Below are 22081 nucleotides of genomic sequence, written 5' to 3' on the forward strand. Positions count from 1 at the left end.
ATTTTACTGTGTAATGTTTCTTAGGATAAAACTTCTCTATAATTACCAAAAATAAGTGAAATTTCAGAAACCTAATATTTTTAAATTCTGAAGTTATATAATGTCACATTCTCCTGCAAAATGACCACTCTTGTCTAAATAAGGTTATTCTGGTTATTAGTTGACGTGCTGCCATTTAAAAACAAACAGCCCTGAGCTGAATGTAAAACACAGGGTGCTCCAGCTCCCCACTAGCTGTGTGGACTTAGACAAATCACTTCACTGTCTTCTGGCCCAGTTTCTCCTACATGAAAACAGGGTGCTGGGGAGGGAATTAATAAGTATTGAGTACCAACTATGCTATTGTGTTTCATTAAAGCAAGGAATGTTAAGTAATTCAATAGCTGGGGAAACAAAAACAGGCAGCTCAGGTGACTTGGCTTAGTACTTAGTGCTGAGAAGTACAAGTGGGATTTGAACCTAACACCAAAGCATTATGCCACCATCTACTGGATTACCCAGTTGCTGAATGCTGCTTCTAGATAGAGCCTTTGGACTCCTGCTTCAGGTACATACCATGTGCTCTCCCCGCCTTGTTGCCTTAGCTTGTTCTGTTTTTCTCTTCCCCATAGCCCCTATAGGTCTACATTCTTTATTTAAAATCTGTGCCGGGGCTGGGGGGTGTAGCTCAGGGATAGAACACTTGCCTAGCATGAACCAGGCCCTCCCTGGGTTCAGTCCCTGGTACCAAAAAAGAAAGGGGCAGGAGTAAAGTCTGAGTTTAGTTTCTATCTCTTTTACCAAGTTGTTTCTTCAGATTCTTCCTATATGTCATACAGGTATTTACAGGGATTGCAGACTAAAGGCGTAATAAAGGCAAATGCTTTAAACAAGAATGAAGCAGGTTATAAATAAACGAAGAACACCAGAAGTAAGATAACAAAGGAAAATGAAGGTTAAATGAACAGGAATTCTTACCATTAGCTTAAAGGGTTCTGCCCCTTCTCAGAGATACCTCAATGGTGGCCATAAAGGATTCTGAAACAGTGTTTTAAAGTCATTTTTCAGGAAAAGAAAATCATTCAGATTTTTCCTATGTTTTACCTGATTTTAAAAACAGTAGGACAGATGGGCTGCCAACTTCTAGCCTCTGATGTATTTCATATAATACATTACTTGGTCATTCAGTGATTACATTTTAGTCACTCCATTTAGTTTGGGTAAAATATGAGATAGTTAAATACTTCCTATGCTTTTTATTTAAGCAATTTTGAACTTTCTTACTTGAGCAGTAAGTACTATCACTGACCAACACAGGAAATTGAAATGGCAGATGTTTAGGAACAAATAATAGTTGGTTTGGCTTGTTAAGTTGAAAATGAAAATTGGGAATTCAGTTCTGTACAGAGACCTGGAACTTCATCAGCAATTAGGTAGTACCTGAAGCTGTAGAACCAAGATTTCACAGAGCAAGTACGTGTAAAATGAGAAGATTTAATGACAAACTATGGGAAATAAAACTTCCAGGGAACATGAAGAAAAAGAAGAATGAAAGCAAAAAAAAAGAGTCTAGGAAAGTTCAAGCTGGGAAAAACCAAGGAGAAGGGAATGGTTAAAATACTGCAGAGAGATGAGGTAGGAGGAGGAGACCAAAGAGATGTTAGATTTAGAATAAGGAAGTCATTAATGGATTTGCCAAAATAAATTTTAGAAGCATGATAGATAGTTCAAGTTATTTAGTGGGTTAAGAAATAATTGGATAAAATTTAACTAACAAATGGATCAGTATCCACAGTGTACTAAAACATAGAAATGAATGAGAAATGAAAAGACACCATTAAGATACCATTTTATACTGATAAGATTGGCAGATTAATAATACCAAATGTTTGCATAGATATGAATCAATAGAAACGTATTGTCAGTGGTAGCATGAATTGGTAAAGCTTTGAAAAGTAATGTTGGTATCATCTTGTAAAGTTCAATATTAATAGACCTCTGAGCCTTAGCAGTTCTGGTAGTGGGAGGCTTGGAGGGAAATTCTGCACATGTGCATGAGAGGCGCATAGGTGTCTGTGGCAACATGGAGGAAGGAGGAAAGCAATTCAGAAGTCTGTCAGGTAAAATTAGTAAGCAAATTGTGATACAGTCACAAATTGGTTTATTCTCAATATAAGAAATTACAGGTGTATTTAATAGCAGAAACAATAGTAATAAAAAAGTGAGACAGCAATAACAAACCATATTTTTAAAAAATTATCTTTTAAATGTTTATAAATTACTTAGAAAATACCATTTTATGACTATACAAATATTCAATTTTAATCACACATAAAATGATTTTTTTTAATTCAAAGATAAGCAAATGTAAATTGTATATCGTGGGGGGATACAGGCTTGTGTTGGGGCAAAGGGGAATCTTGAGAATAGTGGTAACTTTTGGAAGGAAGGAGCATATAGGTAGATGGAACAGTACTGATAATATTCTGGTTCCTTTTTTATAAAGCCATATTTTATTTAAACACATCAATTTAGAATAAACACTTGTTTTATTTTTGGTACCCGGTATTGAAGTCAGGGGCACACGACCACTGGGCCACATCCCCAGCCCTATCTTGTATTTTATTTAGAGACAGGGTCTCACTGAATTGCTTAGCTCCTTCCTATTTGCTGAGGCTGGCTTTGAACTCATGATCCTCTTGCCTCAGCCTACTGCACCACTGGGATTACAGGCATGTGCCATCACGCCCAGGTAAACACTTTTGAAATAATCCTCACATGCAGCAGTGGCTATTATCATCTGGATTTAGTGAAGAATGGTGAGACTTGGCCCATTAAGTGCCCTTCTACCTCGAAGCTGCCTCTCGGATGTCATCAGTAGGGAATGGGGTGTGTGTGTGTGTGTGTGTGTGTGTGTGTGTGTGTGTGTGTGTTTTGCTACTGGGGATTGAGCCCAAGGGCACTTTGCCACTGAGCTACATCACCAGCCCATTTTAACTTTTTATTTTGAAACAGGGTCTTACTAAGTTGCTGAGGGCCTTGCTAAATTGTTGGGGCTGGCCTCAAACTTGGATCCTCCTGGTATGAATGACCTTTTTTTGCATAGAACTTTTGTGAATAAAACTTGGCTTTAATTTGTTTCGTGTTACTTTTAATGTATTACTACTATACTGAGGATTAAACCCACTGGTACTTGAACCACTGTGCCACATCTCCAGCCTTTATTTATATGCATATATTTTTTAAATTTTTTTTAGATGCTGATGGACCTTTATGTTATTCATTATTTATATGTGGTACTGAGAATCAAACCCATTGCTTCACACATGCCAGGCTAGCTCTCTACCACTGAGCCACAACTTCAGCCCCTCTTTTTTATATTTTATTTAAGATGATCTCGCTGAATTGCTAAGTGCCTCACTACATTTCTGAGGCTGGCTTTGAACTCAAGATCCTCCTGCCTCAGCCTCCCAAGCTACTGGGATTACAGAGGCCACTGATCCCAGCCACTTTTAATGTATCTTTTACTGCTATTACTGAGGTACATGTGCTAACATCCTATGTTATTTCCTTAAGGAACATTTTCGCTCTCCTTAGGGATGCTATGATTCTTAAATTGTAGTCTTTGACAAACATTAATGAATTGTTTTAAAGATAAATTTATGATTCTCTCACAAATGCCAAATCAATATGTGTCAAAAAATTTTAAGTCATTAAGTTTATAAGGGAATCAGGAAGATGAAACCATTTCAAGGGATGCTTCAAAGTTAATAGCACATGTAAAAGTTAGGAATGCTGAATTGGTTAGTTGCAGAATTGGTCAGTATCCAAGGGCAATAGTTATATCCCATTGGACATAATTCATTGGCATTGTTTGGGTCAAGAATTTGTATTATTACTAAAAAAAAAAAAAAAAAAAAAGAAAACAATTTGTATTATTACTGGGCTTCAGCAACATGTAGGGCCAAAATGATGCACTGAACATAAGGATACTTAGTAATCTTTTTTGCCCATTTCAAAGTTTTTCACAATTTTTTCTGACCCATGTAAACTTTGTGCATCAAATATTACATTAAAATAGAAAATAAAATAATAAGTATGCTGTTCTGTGTTTCTCTTTCAAGATTTTTATTGAGGGGATATAGGAAGGTTCCTTTCTTGAGGATGGGACCAGATTTGAAGGAAGGGTTGCTTTGGTTTTTGTTTTCTTAAATAGGAGAGAACTATGTATGTGTTGGCTCTGGGAAAGGAGGCAGATTGGAGCAACTAAGAGCAGAGAGAGCAGTGGTATTTGGAAGGAGACAATAGTTATTCACATTCACATTCAAAATCTCAGCTCATATTTAAAAAGAAGACAAGGGGATTCTTCTCTGAGATTGGAGGAAGTCAGAAAGATCCAGAAAGTAGATCATTTGAAGACAGGGGAAAATAGTATTTCCAGGTGACTTAAAACATTCTATAAAGAGTTACTCAGGGAAGATGAATGGTGCAAAGATGCCAACCTGTTACCTTGTATTAAATACCACCTGTAGTTAAAACATTAACCAGGATTTTCTGAGAGTGCAAGATAGAGCAACTGGAGCTGGAGCTGGGTCTGGGGTTGGGCTCAGTGGCAGGGCACTTGCTTAGCATCTGTGAGGCACTGGGTTCAATCCTTAGCACCACAAAAAAATGAAACAAATAAAGGCATGCTGTCCATCTACAACTACAAAAATTAAAAAGAGCAACTGCCTTAAACAAGTTTATAAACTTCAACAGATGAGAAAATTTAAACAACTGAAGATATTATGAAGTCATAAAAGTTACTAAGAAAATAGTATAAATAATGCATAAGTTTTTAATAGAGTGCAATTGTTTTTTAATACTGGCGATTGAACCTATGGATATTCTACTACTGAGCTATATCCCCATCCCTTGTATTTTTTGAGATCTGGTCTTGCTAAGTTGCCTATGCTGGCCATGAACTTGGAATCCTCCTACCTCACTCTACTGAGCAATGGGATTCATAGGCATGAACCTTCTGCACCCAGTTTAGTATGTGTTTTTTCTTGTTGTTGTTGTTTGTTTGTTTGTTTTTTAATCTAGGCTGCAAGTGAAACTTCTGAGATCTAACTCTTGTCACTAACAGGTTGCGTGACATTAGACATATCCTTTTAATAACTGTGTTTTTCAGGCTCTTCATCTATAAAAACTAGACAGATTCTAAATATTTCTTGAAATGTGTGAGAAAACTAGAGAATAGTTGGATATGTAAGATTTTGAATGGGCAGAGATGTGTCTAGAAAACACCTGAGGTGGGGGAAAAAACAGGGCTTATATAGAGGGCATTAGGTTTTGAAAGTTTGGTTGCATTTTCCCTGAAAATTTATGAAAGTGAAATAGTAAGGTAAAAGTTAGGGAAGTATGTATTTTTTCTCTTCAGCTATAGTTGTCTTATACATTCTACATGTGCATGGTAAACTCTTAGGAAATATTTTTAATGAGTGACCTTCCATGTTTGGGACTAATGAAACCAAATTATTTTGGGATATGTATTATTTTTATTGGTACAGAGAACATGGAAAGGTGGGAAAGCTGATTTGTATTTGCATAAACACTTTCAGAAATCAAAATGTCGATCTTTGAAACTTAAGATGTTTCTACCTGATGGGGACAATTTTCAAGGTGGTTAAGACCTGGATAATGGTATATCAACTTAAGGTAGGAGTAAAAGACTGATATTAAATAACTTCCCTATGCAAAGCACCAACCAGGCTGGCCAAGGTAACTTCTTCAGACCATAAGGAAACTTCAAAAATATGTAATGGTTGTGTAAATGTAAAAACTGAGGTTCGGACATTGAAATGACTTTCTCCTATTTAAGAAAACCATTTCTCTCCTATTTAAGAAAACTTAGTCATTGGCAGAGCCTGTTCAGGAGCTCAACTTCTTTCCATTAAGTCCTATCCATGCTGGAGTTTTTAGTTGCAACTTTAAACCATACATAAAAAATGTATCATAGGAAGACGTTTACAAAGAAGATATTATATGCATGTCTGACTCCAACTTTATGGACATACAAGTCCCAGGTGGTCCCATTGTTGTTATGTTAATAACAGTATATTCTAAGTATGGCATATATTGAAATCTATAAACTAGCTTCTTCCCTCCCTCTGTTATGCTTTTCTGCCGCAGCCCGTCTGCAGCAAAATAACGTGGGGGGGGGGGGGGGACAAACAACTTGTGTAGATTGATACAGCAGGAGAGGGAGCCGTTTATTGTAGGACAGGAGCAGTATTTATACATTCCACACAGCTTATCTTAATTAACATAAACTCGATACAGCAGTCAACCAATAAGGAATCTCCACACTTAATGGCTCGCTGGCATTACTTCACAAACCACTCCCTCTGGCATTTTGCCAGGCGCCATCCAGACTTGTTTATAGACTCTAACACTTTTCCACGCTAGCATATCAATTTATCCAAAATTTTGTTTCAGGTATCTATTTGTCAGATTTAACATACATTGATTCGGCATACCCATCAACTGGCAGCATTCTAGAAAATGAGCAAAGATCAAATTTAATGAATAACATCCTTCGAATAATTTCTGATTTACAGCAGTCCTGTGAATATGGTAAGTTTCTGGGGAACAGTTCTGTCTAAGCCCTTACTGTGCTGTGTGATTCCACTGATTCACTGACACATTGATGACCACTTCTCATGCAGCAGGGAGCATCAATTTCTCATCTCCACTATAACATAAAGGAAAATAAGAGTTCTTTTGTTTGTCCATTTACTATGTAACCACTTCCATATTCACCCGGGCATTGAACCCAGGGATTCCTTACAAATGAGCTATTCCCCCTGTCCTTTTCAAGATTGTTCTTAAAGAATTGGAGAATTTAGTGTTTGATCTTTCACTTTTTTAAATCTTTTTGCTTTTCTGCTAACAAAGCACAGGGGCAATAAGTAATATTACCACTTCACAGTTATTCTAGCCCTTTATGAAAATTCACAAAATTATTTTCTATTGTCTTGATCTCATTTGCTCTCTGCAGTCTATAAATAGTTGATATGTTTCCCAATTAGGAAAGTGGCTAAGACCATTGTTCCTAATAACAGTTAGGAACTGTTATTATTATTAGCTTTCTTAAGTCAGATATTGAGTAAACAAACAATTTTGTTCAAGGTGTATTTTATGGAATGATGTAAGACAGACTAATAATAAATAAGCCTAAATGATTAGAAAGGAGAATTTTAAGAAAATGTTTGAATGTTTTTATTTTGATAGGGAATAAAGTTAGATTGTTGATGCATAATTTTTATGGTATTAAAAATAATGTGTCAGGCTGGGGCTAGGGCTCATTGGTAAAGCACTGGCCTCGAATGTATAATGCACTGGTTCCATCTTCAGCACCACATTAAAAAATAAGTAAAATAATAAAGTTGTAAAAGTTTACATTATTTTATTTTAAATAAATGTGTTTTAAAGCTAACTTTGCATATATACATCTCTACTTTTAAGAAAACCTCAAAAGCTTCTTAAAAGGGATAGTGGATTGGAGAGAGGGTAATAGGATCTTACTGAAAGTGAAATAATCCTTTATTCTGTTCTTTTCCCCATTTTTGATTTTAAACATAACACTACATTGTAATGTTAACTTAGTCTTACTTGAAATTTATAATAGGAGTGGGAGACACATTTATAAATGGAAGCCAAGTTTTTTAAAAAATAACTGCCTTCACTTTGTGCATTGAGTTGAGGCATTATATGTAAAACAGTGAAGTCTCTGATTATTTTCCATGAAATTTCTCAAATATGTGGGGCTTTGTAATTGGAGCTGTTTTCTATATAAGCAACGTGCACCTACAGCTTTCTAAATTATCTTCGGTACCTCCCACCCAAATTATCTTCGGTGTTATTTTAAATAAAGTTAATCTCAATAATGTCCTTCTAGAATTAATTTTAATTTTGATGCCATATGGACTTAGTTTACCTTTAATTATTTTTCTTAGCTTAATATTGAGAGTTCTCCTTAAGATATACTTTATCTGATAATTACTTATCACCTTTTGCCTAGATATTCCCATGTTGCCTCATGTTCAAAAATACCTGAACTCTGTTCAATATATAGAGGAACTACAAAAGTTTGTGGAAGATGATAATTACAAGTAAGTTGATCTTCAGAATGAATTTGTACTTTGCCCTGTTCTCTACACTTCCATCCCCATCTATTTAAATATCTAAATCCCACAATCTAGTGGTATGTTAACAGTAGTAAAGGTGCTTATATTTCCTTTTAATCACGTGGTATGATTGAACCATTATACAAATACCTGATCTGTTCCTTTATTAAAAAGTATTTTATCCTTCTCAAGTTGTAGAGAGCTGAGGTTTAATAATTCAGATTTTTAATTTCTTCCTTTTGGTATCTTCAATCATTGAATCTTAATGGAAATTGATCTTTTAATAGAAAAATTAAACAGTCTACAAAATAGAAAAATCATTATTCCTTTTTTAAAATATATTTTTTAGTTGTAGGTGGACACAATATCTTTTTTTTCCCCAATATTTTTAGTTGTAAATGGACACAATACCTTTATTTTGTTTAGTTTTTTTATGTGGTGCTGGAGTTTGAACCCAGTGCCTCATGCATAGGCAAGCACTCTACCACTGAGCCACAACCCCAGCCCAACACAATACCTTTATTTTATTTTTATGTGGTGTTGAGGGTCAAACCCAAGTGTCTCATGCATGCTAGGCGAGCCACAACCCTACCCGCAAAAGACTCTTTTTAACAGTTATTTTTGGACACATCTTAGAGTTTGTTTCCAGTTTTCATGGATTGAGAGATTATTGAACCTTACCTCTAGATTATTGATGAGTTGCTCCAATATAGAACTTTTCTCTTTATCATAGCAAGTACTTTATGAAAACTTTAAAAACTCCCCTTGCAAAGACCTGATGCCTTTTCCTCTCTCCTTACCATCCACTGTGTTTCCCAAGGATGGGAATTTTTAAATTGCTATTCCATTACACTTTTCAGTGATACTACTTTACATCATACCTGCTTTTTAAAGGATGGAAGGATTAAGAGCTTATTTCTATAGTGGCTTCTCATTTTTCCTTTAGCTTCATTTGTTAACTTAAATACATATATTTTTTTTTCTTCTTTTTGCCTAGCTCTTTTTTTCTTTTTTAATTTTTCAATAGAGGCAGGATCCAGCTATATTGCCAAGGCTGTTTCTAAATTCAAGTGATCCTCCTGCCTCTTGAGTGGGACTGTAAGTGCACATCACCATGCCCAACCTTTGCTTAACTTCGATAGAATTAGTCCCATTGAAAGCTGAAATTCTGGGTATTTATTAAAAGTATCATTAATGCTCAGAAATACCTTTATTACCATCTTCCCCAACCCCTGTACACACACCATAATACTATCATTTTTTAGTCCCACACCAAATTTCATTTTACAAAAGGCTTTTTTACATAGTAACTCATTTGAAAATATATGAGGTCAGTTTTTTAAGTCTGGAGTTTGTTTCACAAATCTGTTGTGCTAGGTTGTAAGTTTCTTGAGTTCAATCATCTGTGTCTTTTTTATTTTTTCCACTGTTTTTTCCATCTCTCTTTCGTTACTAACATAGAACTTGTACGTAATAAACACTTAACAATTTGTCCAATGAGCTGTAGAATAGTTGTCTTAAAACTGAAACTTTGAGTATCTATTAAAATTTTCTTTATCTCAAGAAACCTAGATTTTTAAAAAGTGGAAATGAATTCTCAGAAAATTTTGCACAATTATAAAGATGGTAAATTTTTACTGACATCAGTAAAAGTGTGATATTTATTCAAATTTTTATTTTGTTGAAAAGATAGACTTAGCCATTGGCACTATTAAGTAGTTCTGACTGCCCAGAGCTGATGTGTATACCTTCATATTTGTAGGAAGCCTGATGCTGTTATGTTAACTTTTGTTTTTATGAGTGACCAGAACAAGAACAGCCTTCTCATTATATGAATTTAACAAATATTGATGAAGCATTTGCTATGGTCTGATTACTATGTCAGTTGCTGGGATTATAAAAAGGATGTTCTTGCCCTCGAGAAGCTCAGTCTAATGCATCTAAAACAGATGATTTCAGAACATTGAAACAGTACTATAGTAGAGCTATGCCCAGGATGCTACAGCAGCATAGATAAGGGGACACCTGACCCAACTTTAAAAGAAAAGTAAAGGGAATAGAAACATGGATAGCTGCAGGAGACAGTGTCACCTGAGGCTGCACTTAACAGGTGAGTGGCAGCACATGGAGGGACAAGAGATACTCTAGGGATAGAATGAGCAGGAAGATGGAGCAAGAAACTGCTTAGGGAACTCAGGTCATTTGGTGGTGTTGGGACATCTTATGAGAGACTGGAGAAAGATACATTGTTTTTCTGAAAATCAAATTATATTGCATCAGCCTACTAATTAAATGTTGAGAGTTAAGAGAATTTTAAGAGCCATTAAAATTATTAGTTAAAAATGATTTTTATGATGAAGTATATTTAAGTATATTTAAAAAGACTTCATTTATTTAAAGACCTTTGTTTTTCACTACTTCATCTAAATAGCCAGTGTAAGTATACACATTACACACATATCTTTTAGACAGGGTGAAAATCTGTTTAATTTTAATACCGGGCATTATCTTTTCTTGATGAATTGGCATCACTTAGTTTATGGTGCTTTGATGATATTTTAAGCAACAGAGTAGCAGTCACTACTGTGGCCTTTAAGATGCTTCTGCTTTGTATACAGCTGTCATTTATCAGCTCCTACAGATAGCAGTGTGATTCGCCAGGAAGCTCCCCTTTGTTCTTTCTGCTTTGGCACTGGGTTAGGAAATTGTGGTGGTTTTGTTTACTTCTTTGTCTTTCACTTACTGTACTGTAAGCTTCAGAGGGCAGGGATACCACATCTGCCTTCTCCCTTTTACATAATACTGCTGAGCACAGTGCCTAACACAAAGCAGGTGTTCAGTAAATATTTGTCAGATGAATGAATACAGTATAGTTTGTACCTGAATAAACGAACTACCCTAAGAAAAGAAAAGGAGCAGAGAGTTCTGGTTAATCATTCATCTAGTTAATATGTTCATTTTACATTGTCAGATATTTGGAATATAATCATCTTTAATTCCCTCCCAGGTTATCAAGGAAATAATTACTTAAAATAAGAGCCTACATTAGATTTGTTTATCATTGTGAAATTCCAATCAATAGAATCTAAATGGTCTTTATTAATTTTCAAAGTCTTAGTAATATTAGACTTCATTTATTATAACAAAGCATTTTCTACCATTTTTGGTATTCTGTTTCCCAAAATTGCCTCCACTGATAGAAATCATAATTTCTTCTGCTATGAAATTCAAAACTGGATATATTATCCTAAGTAGAATTCAAAGACGTAAAAGGGTTGGGATTATGGCTCAGTGGTAGAGCCTAGCATGTGTGAGGCCCTGAGTTCAAGCCTCAGCACCACATAAAAAGATAAATAAATAAAATAAAATTATTGTGTCCATCTATAACTAAAAAAATATTTTTAAAACAAAGACTAATAAGAAACTTTATTTAGGACATGGACTTACTAGGAATTTTGCAAACAGCCTTTTTCTTTGTATATTCTTTTGATAAGTTGATGCTAGAAATAATTTGCATCATATATTAATACTACATGTGAAGATTCTTAATTTAGTGGCACCTTTGGGATGTTAGGGAGACATTTGTGTTTTTAAATATAACATTTTGTGGCTGTCATTGTAGCTCAGTGGTAGAATGCTTGCTGAGCTTGCATGAGGCACTGAGTTTGATCCTCAGCACCACATAAAATAAATAAATAGATAAATAATAAATAAAGGTATTAAATCCATTTATAATAAATTTTAATTATAAAAATATATATAAATATATGTGTATATAACATTTTAATGTTTTTCTTCTCCCTAATATTTCCTGGAATAACTGTAAGATCAACTTTGGATGAGAGAGATAGGAATCTAACATCTTAGTTTAGGGTTGCTCTGGAAGAAAAATATGCAGCTCAGACAAATTTATAAAAACATTTTTAGAGGGCTGGGGTTGTGGCTCAGTGGTAGAGCATGTGTGAGATACTGGGTTTGATTCTCAGCACTGCATATAAATAAATAAAGATCCACTGACAACTAAAAAATATTTTTAAAATTTTTTTTTAAGTTTTTTTTTCTGGGAAAATATATTCATATTATGTTGTCAAATGTTAATCATTCCATGTGTTTTGTGTTTTTAAAATTCAGGCTCTCATTGAAGATAGAACCAGGTACAAGCACACCACGTTCTGCTGCTTCCAGGGAAGACTTAGTAGGTTAGTGTGTTGCTTTCTGTCTTTACCAAATAATAAATCAGAATACGTGATAGGAAAGAATAAACCCCAGAGCAAATAAATACTTAGCAATCTTGTAATGCATGAGAAAAAAAATGCTTTGGGGAATAAAACCCATCAGTCTTTCTTGTCAGTTTTTTTTCTCTTGTTTTTTTTTTTAATTAAAAAGTTACTTGTATTTTGTCAGTAATACACAAATAAATGTTACATAATCAAGAAAAACAGATACAACAGAAAAAATAGGCAAGAATTTAAGAATATAATATTCTTTTTTTAATTGTTTTTTAAGTTTACTTGATTACTGGGCCAAGTATCCAAATATACCCTACTTTACCTGTTTTCTTACAATAGGGATATTATTGGTACCACAAATAATTTTTAAAAAACATTAAACCACTCACTATTAAGAAATAATTAATAAGAGCCTTTTTTTGGAGGTGGGGGAGATTCTGGGAATTGAACCCAAAGCTTTATACCTCCTAGGCAAACACTCCACTTCTGAGCTATGTCCCCAACCTGATAAGTACCTTTTAAAGAATTGCCAGTGCAGTCTTTCATACAAGCTTTCTGTTGTATATTCTAAGAATATTCGAAGTCCCATCTAACATGATGTGAAGAAGTAAGGGAACAAGTTGTGACAGTATCTGGGAGAGAGCACAATCAGTTTGATCTCTTAAATTTTCTTTTTTTTAATACTTATTTTTTAGTTGTAGTTGGACACAATACCTTTATTTTATTTATTTTTATGTGGTGCTGAGGATCAAACCCAGGACCTCACACTTTGCTAGATGAGTGCTCTACCACTGAGCCATAACCCCAGCCCTTAAATTTGCTTCTTTAAATTCCTTTCTTAAAAAATTTTATTCATACATTATAGTTATATTTAATAGCAGATTTATTGTGCCGTATTTGAATATATACATAATTCCCTCAATCTCCTTCCCCAGGACCTTCCTTTTCCCTCCCTTCTTTTCTGCCCCTGCCCACCCACTTGTTCTGCTGATCTCTCTTCTATTGTTTTTTATTTCTTTTAATTCTTAAAGTAATATTTTGGAGATCTGTGTGCTTCTGAGTAGTTTTTTATTCCCATAAACTCAAGCAAAGTGTCAGTGAAGGAGTATAATTTCTAACTTGAATGCATTCTAAGAGGAAACTGAAACAATGAGCAAAGAAGCAATGTATAAAAATAAAAAGCACTGAACCTGGGACTCACAACCTGGGCATTAAGTGCAGATTTTGTCTGTGAAGTGAGATTCCAATCTAATCTCTTCTAATTCTGCTTCTTGCATTGTAAGTGGAGGAATTATTTACACTGCTTCTACTTAATCAAAGCAAGATGGAAACTAATGGATTTTTATATGGTTTGTGATTCCATGTTTTAGAATTTAGAAAATAAATATTTCTCATGTTCAAGTCAGTATAGAACTAACATTATATTAAAATTTAAATCTCTTTTTATAAACCAAGGGAATAAAAATAAAGTAATCCTTTGAAACTATTTGAAAATATGAAAATTTTCTCCCCCTCTCTCTTTTAATTGAACCCGTAGGTCCTGAAGTAGGAGCATCACCCCAGAGTGGAAGAAAAAGTGTAGCTGCTGAGGGAGCCTTGCTGCCACAGACACCCCCCTCCCCCCGGAATCTGATTCCACATGGACACAGGAAGTGCCACAGCTTGGGTTATAAGTCAGCATTCTTTATCTTATCTTTCAGTTTTTTAAGTTATTTATAGTTGAATTTATTTCCTATTTATTAGTGGAACAGAAAATAATGTCCTTGCATAGTTTTTGGGTTGTGGGTTTTTTTGTTTTAATAATACTAGTCTTTCTGATTAAATAAAACATCTTATTTATCTAAAATAATTTATTTCTTCCGTTACCTGAGTTTGGAAATTATCTGTCCTCAACAGTCCCTATATTTTTTTAATATTTTTTTTAGTTGTAGATGGACATTATATCTTATTTATTTATTTTTATGTGGTGCTGAGGATCGAACCCAGTGCCTCACTCATTCGAGGCAGGCACTATACCACTGAGCTACTGCCCCAGCCCCCAGTCCCTGCATATTTGAAGGAGATGAATGATCATTACAAAGAGCCATCATAAATAAAACTGAGATAGGAGTGTACCATTAAATCATAATCTTTGTATCAAAACAGTTCTTGTTTTGTCTTAACTAAAATAAATAATAAGGTCTAAAAAATTATTCCTAAATACACACAAAGGGAAAATAATTTTTTCTTTGACTTCATTCGTTTTGCAATATTGTTTTTCAAAAAAGGGGACCATGTTCACCTCTGCCATGGTTTTTGTGAAAATTGAATAACTTTTCCCTAAAAATGTTTAACAGTTTAATGTACCTTAGGCTCAAGATGGAATTGAAGTATGTTCTAATTATATAGGTAGATATGTCTAGGTTTCCTAAAAAGAAAATTTTTCCTAAACTGTTAGTTTGTAGCTTTTGTGGTAGTATCTATGTTCATTACTATGAGAGTTCAGAAATAAGTTCAGGATAATGGGTAAGTCTTGAATGTCCTGAATCTTTACATAAAAATATTTTTTATATCCTGGAATGGTAACCTAGTAAAAGTTGTGAAAATTTTTCTCTTTGTTTCCAGTTTCATCCATAAAATGAACACAGCAGAATTTAAGAGTGCAACGTTCCCAAATGCAGGGCCAAGACATCTGTTAGATGATAGTGTCATGGAGCCCCATGCACCATCTCGAGGCCAAGCTGAAAGTTCTACTCTTTCTAGTGGAATATCAATAGGTAAGAAATATTTCTCTAAAAGGTTTATTCTCTAAATGAGAATTTAAATAAAATTTAGCTGTAATAAAATTCATTAACACTACCATAAGTAGAGAAAATTTGATTTTTTAAAAAAAAGGTAGCAATTATATACAGGATAAAGGCCATATAATTTGTGATGGTTTTTAAAGTACTGTTTTAGTCCAGAAGAGGACGTATTTGAACACTGGTGGGAAAAGAACATAACTGGCTGGATTGGTGAACTGCATGCAGTTTGTGTTTGGGAATGAAGATGAGGGTAAAATTAAGATGATTCCAAGTTATTCAAATTAAGCAACTGCTTAGATGTTGGTGCTCTTACTAAGGTAGAGAAGACTGGAAGAGCAATCATTTGTAGGTAGTGAGGTGCTTGTGTAGCATGGCCCATTTGGGGGAATCATGAATGATTTGGGACATGTTTAGTTCGTGTAGTGTCAGGTTGTTGAACTACACATCTGGAGCTCAGTAGTAGTAATGTTGTTTCTGGTGATAGAAGTATGAGAGTTAGTGTATATACAGTATTTTAAGCCATGAAACTTGTTGAGTTCACCCAGGGAGAGAGTATAAATAAGAACACTCTTACATTAGGAGGTTAAGTTAATTGTTTTTTTAATGAAAAATTAACTGTCAAAGGAAACTATGAAGGGGAGATCAATGAAGCATGGAAAAAAAGTGTCTCACAGAAGAGGCAAGTGCTAAATGTAGCAAATATCCAAAGCAAAAAGGAGAACTAAGATGGTGATGATAGTGAGCTTTCTGTCACTATACAAATACTTGAGATATATCAACTTCTAAAGAGAAAGGTATATTTTGACTCACAGCATGGGAGATTTCAGTCCATGATCTATTGACCCTGTTGTTTTGGGCCTGTTGCAAGGCATCACATAATGGCAGAAACACTTTACAAGACAAAACCATTCACCTCATGGCCAGAAGTAAAGGAGACCAGGGTCCCACAGTCTGCCTTCAGGGCATGCCCCCAAGTGACCTGAAGACCTCCCACTAGTCTCCACCTCCTAAAGGCTGTATCACCTCCCAATAATGCCTAATGGAGACCAAGACTTAATATATGTACCTTTGGGGACATTCCACACCTACAAAATAGCACATGAGAAAGGGGACTTGACCAGGGGGATTCATCAAGATAAAGGCATTGGCAACCTACAAGAGAACTGCTTCATAGAAAGTGGAGGCAAAACCATGGTTGGAGTAGATTTGAAAATGAGAGATAAGGAAACAGCTATTCTGAAGGACCCCAGGAAATGGGGACCACATTGGGAAATGATGTGAGGTTAAAGAAGGTCTGGTTTGTTTTTATTTCCTAAACATTTGTTGATCTTCTGAATCCTCTAACTGAACATTCTTTTTTCATAATTAGAAAATGTACCCATACTATGTTGTTACTATTTTTAAAAAGTAATAAAAGGGGAAAATGTCTTTCTCTCTGATTAGCTACCAGGTTGCTTGAGGGCTCAGCCTGTTATTGTTAATATGATCATCTCATTATTCATGAAAAGCCAATAGAAAGATGCAGATGGAGATTCATTTTCTTGCACATCATGACTTCCTTAGTCCTTCAAAGTTCCAAGCTCTGAAAAGGAAATTGCTTCAGAGCTCTCCAGCACCATTCACCACTTGTTTATCCAATGTTCCCTTTTTGATTAATGCTACTAATTAAATGACAAAAATTTTTTAATAAAAGACAGTTTTAGCACCTGAAATATCTCCTTATTAATGTTCTAAGTTGCTCATGTATAAATATAAACCTCAATCTAAAAAATAATACACAAAATACTTTTGGAAAAAAAGATTTTTTTTGTACATAAAAGCTAGAGTTCAGTATGCCCCATAAAGCAAAAAAATAATTTTTAAAATTACTCCTGTCAGATACATACTATTTGACTTTTTCCCCATCAGACTCTCTTTTTGCCTTTATGGGATTTTTTTTAATTTTTTAATTTTAGTTCTTCCAAGATTGTTAAGTAGCTAAACATTAAAAAAAATTCCATTCTTGTTTGTAAATTAAAGTTATATGGGCATTTTTCTTCCAAAAATTTTCTTTTTTAAATCAAAATCTTTAGCTTTAACATCAAAAGGAGTAAGTCTGTTACCATAATAGGTATTAATAGGCATACAAAAAAGTGGAGATTTTAGTTGTAAATTTTATATGCAATAATAGTCTATACCAGTGCGGAGACAACAGCCTCAAACCTTCTCTAATGTGGTGTATGTGTCCTGGATAACCTAAATATTCTTGTTTAGCTAAGGGAAACTGATTCACTCTGAGCTTTATGCTTCTGGAAAAGCTTACATTTTCTACAAATAAGCCATACTAATTATGTTTAAAAGTTTTCAATCTTGACTACATAATGCTGTAAATCAAAAATTAATCTACAAGATTCCACCATCACCTCCACCATGTTACCTCTGATTTCTCATCTTAGCCACATGATATAGAAATTTGTTTAGTGACCTCTGCCGCACGACCAGCACACTAGCTTCATACTAGAGGTTCCAAACATAGAAGTTAACTAATGAGATCAAAATAAAGACACATGAAACTCAATTTACCTTTTTCTTGCCCAGCTAAGAGACGGCTTCTCCCGGCTCCTGCCTCAAGCCACCTGGCTAAAGCGGGGTTTACACAAGAGACCAGCAGGAGAGAGGAAGAAGCACGCCAGAGAGTGGGCTTTTGTTGGGGAACAAAAAATTCAGGGGAAAATTCCATCCAATGAAGGTCGAGGGGGACAGCATTCCAAGGTCAGGGTCAGTGATTGGTTTCCAGGTCAATGGTCAGTCACACCCCCACACGGACAAGCCCTCGAACCTAGAAAGGGTGGGGAAGGCTCTGACACAGCTGGTCTGAGCGCCTCACAACCAGTCAGGGAGGTAGACCAATCACGTGTGAGAATGGCTTGCCACAGTGACCTTTATCTCAATTCATCCAAAAATGATACGTAATTAACACATAACCAAATATGAGAGTTTAAGTCTCTTGTGGAACCTTGCTTGTAAGTTTGATGGACTACTCAACTTGCCATATTAATCATCTTAACTTTATTCAGAGTCAAAATTAAAATTACTTTTAAATCAATCTAAGCTATTGTGGATTCTTCAGATTCATTCCCTTTCAAGTTTTTTTCCAACTAATTTTAAAGTTTCTATTTGAATACCATTTTAACAAATATTCTGGCTAAAGAGGAAATTGTTACATTGTTACAGCAGCAACTTTTTGTTTTTATTTTTAATTTAGCAATACTGTTATCTTCAACCTTGTTTCTAAAGACAAAGAAATTAATTTCATTAAGCTTTTTATCCTTTGGGTGGTATGAGTTTTGTTACAAAAAGAAATAAGTATGCCCTGAACTTTTTAGGATTTTATGATTATATTGGTCCTAACTTACAACAGACTTGTAAGAAAAATTTTGTCCTCTGCATTCTCTGATGTAGAGAAATTTGTTTCTTAACATAGGAATTTGAACTATAAGTAGGTATGCAAAAATATATTATGCTATTTTGTTATTTTAGGTAGTCTTGTCAACTGCATTCTAATAGGTTGCAAAATAAATCTAGTAGCTGTAATATTAGAATAAAGAATTACTATGTGGATGTTTACCCACAATGTGATTGTTGTTTTATAAGCACAGAGAATTTTATTTTTTAAATAAAAATCCAAGTTTGGAAAGTAATTCTGATGTTTGAATAATAGAATAACTTTTGATTTTAGGTAGTAGTGATGGTTCTGAACTAAGTGAAGAGACCTCTTGGCCTGCTTTTGAAAGGTAAAAGTAAATGTCCATTTGAACTGCTTTGAATTTATTTAGACTATCTTAAATAATATGATAATATGGGGCTGCATTTGTGGCTCAGCAGTAGAGCGCTTGCCTTACACATGTGAGCCACTGGGTTCGATACTCAGCACCACATACTTAAACAAAATAAAGGTATTTTTTTTTAAATATAATAATATGAATATCCCTAAAGGACTATTTAAGTTGCTTGTTGGTAAAAGAAACAAGAAGTTGATATTTAAGTCTGAAATTGTAAGTAATGAGATTGATTGTTGATAGTTTTACATGTTTATTGGTATCTTTAGACATATTTGAATATTAAATACATTTAATATTGTAATAGTTTTTAATAATAATAAAATTTCAATAATAACCAATTATAGTTATCTACTCATATATTCACTTGCACATTCAAAAATAAAATTATTTCCTTAATTAAGTCTGTGTAATTTTAAGAAATACTAAGGCATTTAGTGTAATGGTCAACTTTATTCACTTTGTCAAGGGCACATTGACTTGGTAAATTTTAAATTGTACTATATATAAAACAGCTTGAAGTTTAAGTTCAAAATTTTAGAGAGTACAGAGTCTATATAGTATTTGGTACTGCAATATCAGCTGAGCTCCCTCCTTTCCTTGTTGCTTTAAGCTATAAAAACTGTCATCTATGTGGAGTAAATATGTTGTGTTGAACTTTAAATACAAGATTTCCCTGAGAATGTTGCCAGACAGTTTAATAGTTCAGGATTCTTACATATATCTGACCACTTCAGTATTACCATTGTCAGACTCAAAGTCTCTATTTTGTATATAAACTACGCAGTAAATTTCTAAGCAACATTTAAATTGTATGTTACTATCACAGGAAAACTGGAATTGAAAATATTAAATATTTCTTTAGGGATATTCGTATTATTATACTTTTTTTAAAAAAAAATACCTTTATGTGTTTACTTATTTAATTCCCTACCAGTGTCTTTTTCATAGAAAACAAATTAAATTTGAATTGATTAATTTCAGGTTTTTTATTTGGGAAATTAGATCCTTGTTCCTGATAACTTCATAAAGATTTCTCATTATTACATGATAAGATTTTACTTATAAGCCCTATATTTCAAAATACTTGTTAATCTTTTCTTCTCTAATTATAGTGTTCCCAAGTTGTGTTCTAATTTGGGAATTCTTTTTTTTAAAATATTTATTTTTTAGTTGTAGTTGAACACAATAATACCTTTATTTTATTTATTTATTTATTTATTTTTATGTGGTGCTGAGGATCAAACCGAGGGCCTCGCACATGCTAGGCGAGTGCTCTACCACTGAGCCACAACCACAACCACAACCCTATTTTGGGAATTCTTAACAGTTTGTTTTTTTGTATTGTTTCTCTTCCCACTTTTACTTTCATTCTCTAAATTTGGGTTTGTCAGAAATGGCAAAAACACAAGAGTTGCCCTTGGTATGCTCTCTGAATTTGTACAAATTGTCTTTCCCTCTAGAAAGAGTATCTTGATTATAAAGTGTATTATTAATTTTTAGATAAAAAGTACTGAGTAAGCCAGGCATGGTGACACAAGCCTATAATCCCAGCAGCTGAGGAGGCTGAGACAGAGGATCATGAGTTCACAGCCAGCCTCAGCACTTAGCAAGGCACTAAGGAACTCAGCGAGACCTTGTCTATAGATAAAAATACAAAAAAAGTTGGGGGGAGGTGTTACTGGGTGTGTGGCTTAGTGATTAAGCATCCCTGGGTTCAATCCCCAGTACCAAAAAAAAGGTAAATGAGTAAGAAAATTGTTTCTTAAAACATTGTTTGAGTTATAAGTGAGTACCCTAGGGTGATGGTGTTACTAAACCCTTCTCATCCCAGCAGGTTACGTATGAATACAGTACTTAATGGTGTTATCTTCACATCTCAAAACATTTTATCATTTACAATACATGTTTTCCTTTGCAAAAATGTGCAGCTAAGCTGGACATGGCAGCACACACCTGTAATCCCAGTGGCTTGGGAGGCTGAGGCAGGAGGATCACGAGTTCAAAGCCAGCCTCAGCAAAAATGAGGCACTAAGCAACTTAGTAAGACCCTGTCTCTAAATTAAAAAATTTAAAAAAAAAAAAAAAAGGTGCAGCTAAAAAAAAAAAAAAAAGTGACAGTTTTAACTCCTTTTGTCCCATTGTCCCAGATGTGAAATACCAATGGAAACTTAAATATAGTATATGATACAATTGCATAATTATAACAAGAAGAATATAATTAGATTATAATAATATATATATATAAGATCTAGATTATTATTTCTAACATTGTTTAATGCACTTGTATCAATTTCACTGAAATAGAGAAAAAATGGAACTTAATGAGTTAAATTAGTGGCTCTTGGAGCATTTTGTAACTGTAAAATGGGTGCTGCCCAGCAAAATTCGGTCATGAAATAATAAGTGAATATAGAAATAAAATTTAAAACATTATGTGTGGATAGGGAACTTGAAAACAGTACCCTGAATTTTAGAATCATTTTCTGTTCTTATTTCCTATAGAGACATCAAATATGTTGTTGCTTAAGATACTAAAACATTGTCTTTTATTTTAAATATCATTTGTCATTAATGCTGCTTATAGCTTTTCCCAGGCAGAGTAGTATCAGTGTTTCAATGTGTTTGTATTTATTTCCTTTGTTAAGTATGAGGTGGCATTTGGGGTAAACACTAGCTCATTCTTTTTTTGTCATTTATTGACTTTGTCAATTGATGTAGAACTAAAATAATAAGAATAATATATTTATTCTTCAGTTTGTCTCCTTTCTTTTTTTATTTGATTTACTATCAAGAATAAAGAGATTTTCCTATTAGTTTTAAGTTTGCAAGCCACATTGCTTTTAGGTGTCTTCATAGGGACATGTAATAAATATGAATTATATAAATAAATCTGGGCATCATATTTAAACTGAAATCCAAGAAGTAGAATAGAAATAAGGATTTATGGAACATTGTTCAAGTTTTTATATTATTTGGCTATTTTTAATTCTTTTGGTTGGCAGATTTGCAAAAGTGAATGTATATATAAATGTATAATATGTATTTCTAGAGTCAGTAAATTGTTTTAAAAAATCATGCTGCCTACTTTAAAAAAGAAA

General features: G+C 34.0%; 1 protein-coding gene across 3 annotated transcripts in view; it reads left to right on the forward strand.

The window, feature by feature from the left end:
* Nucleotides 1-22081, forward strand: part of Ralgps2 (Ral GEF with PH domain and SH3 binding motif 2) — a 168687-nt gene that overhangs the window by 122616 nt on the left and 23990 nt on the right. For 2 of the 3 annotated variants that reach the window (XM_078022374.1, XM_078022375.1), the window contains exons 9-14: nucleotides 6460-6597; nucleotides 8045-8135; nucleotides 12282-12349; nucleotides 13917-14052; nucleotides 14984-15135; nucleotides 18881-18935. In XM_078022374.1, the coding sequence (XP_077878500.1) occupies nucleotides 6460-6597; nucleotides 8045-8135; nucleotides 12282-12349; nucleotides 13917-14052; nucleotides 14984-15135; nucleotides 18881-18935 (640 nt within the window). The remainder of the gene's footprint in view (nucleotides 1-6459; nucleotides 6598-8044; nucleotides 8136-12281; nucleotides 12350-13916; nucleotides 14053-14983; nucleotides 15136-18880; nucleotides 18936-22081) is intronic. The other variant, XM_078022376.1, reaches the window with a different exon arrangement.

This window comes from Ictidomys tridecemlineatus, chromosome 10, assembly GCF_052094955.1.
Source record: "Ictidomys tridecemlineatus isolate mIctTri1 chromosome 10, mIctTri1.hap1, whole genome shotgun sequence".
Lineage (NCBI taxonomy): Eukaryota > Metazoa > Chordata > Mammalia > Rodentia > Sciuridae > Ictidomys > Ictidomys tridecemlineatus.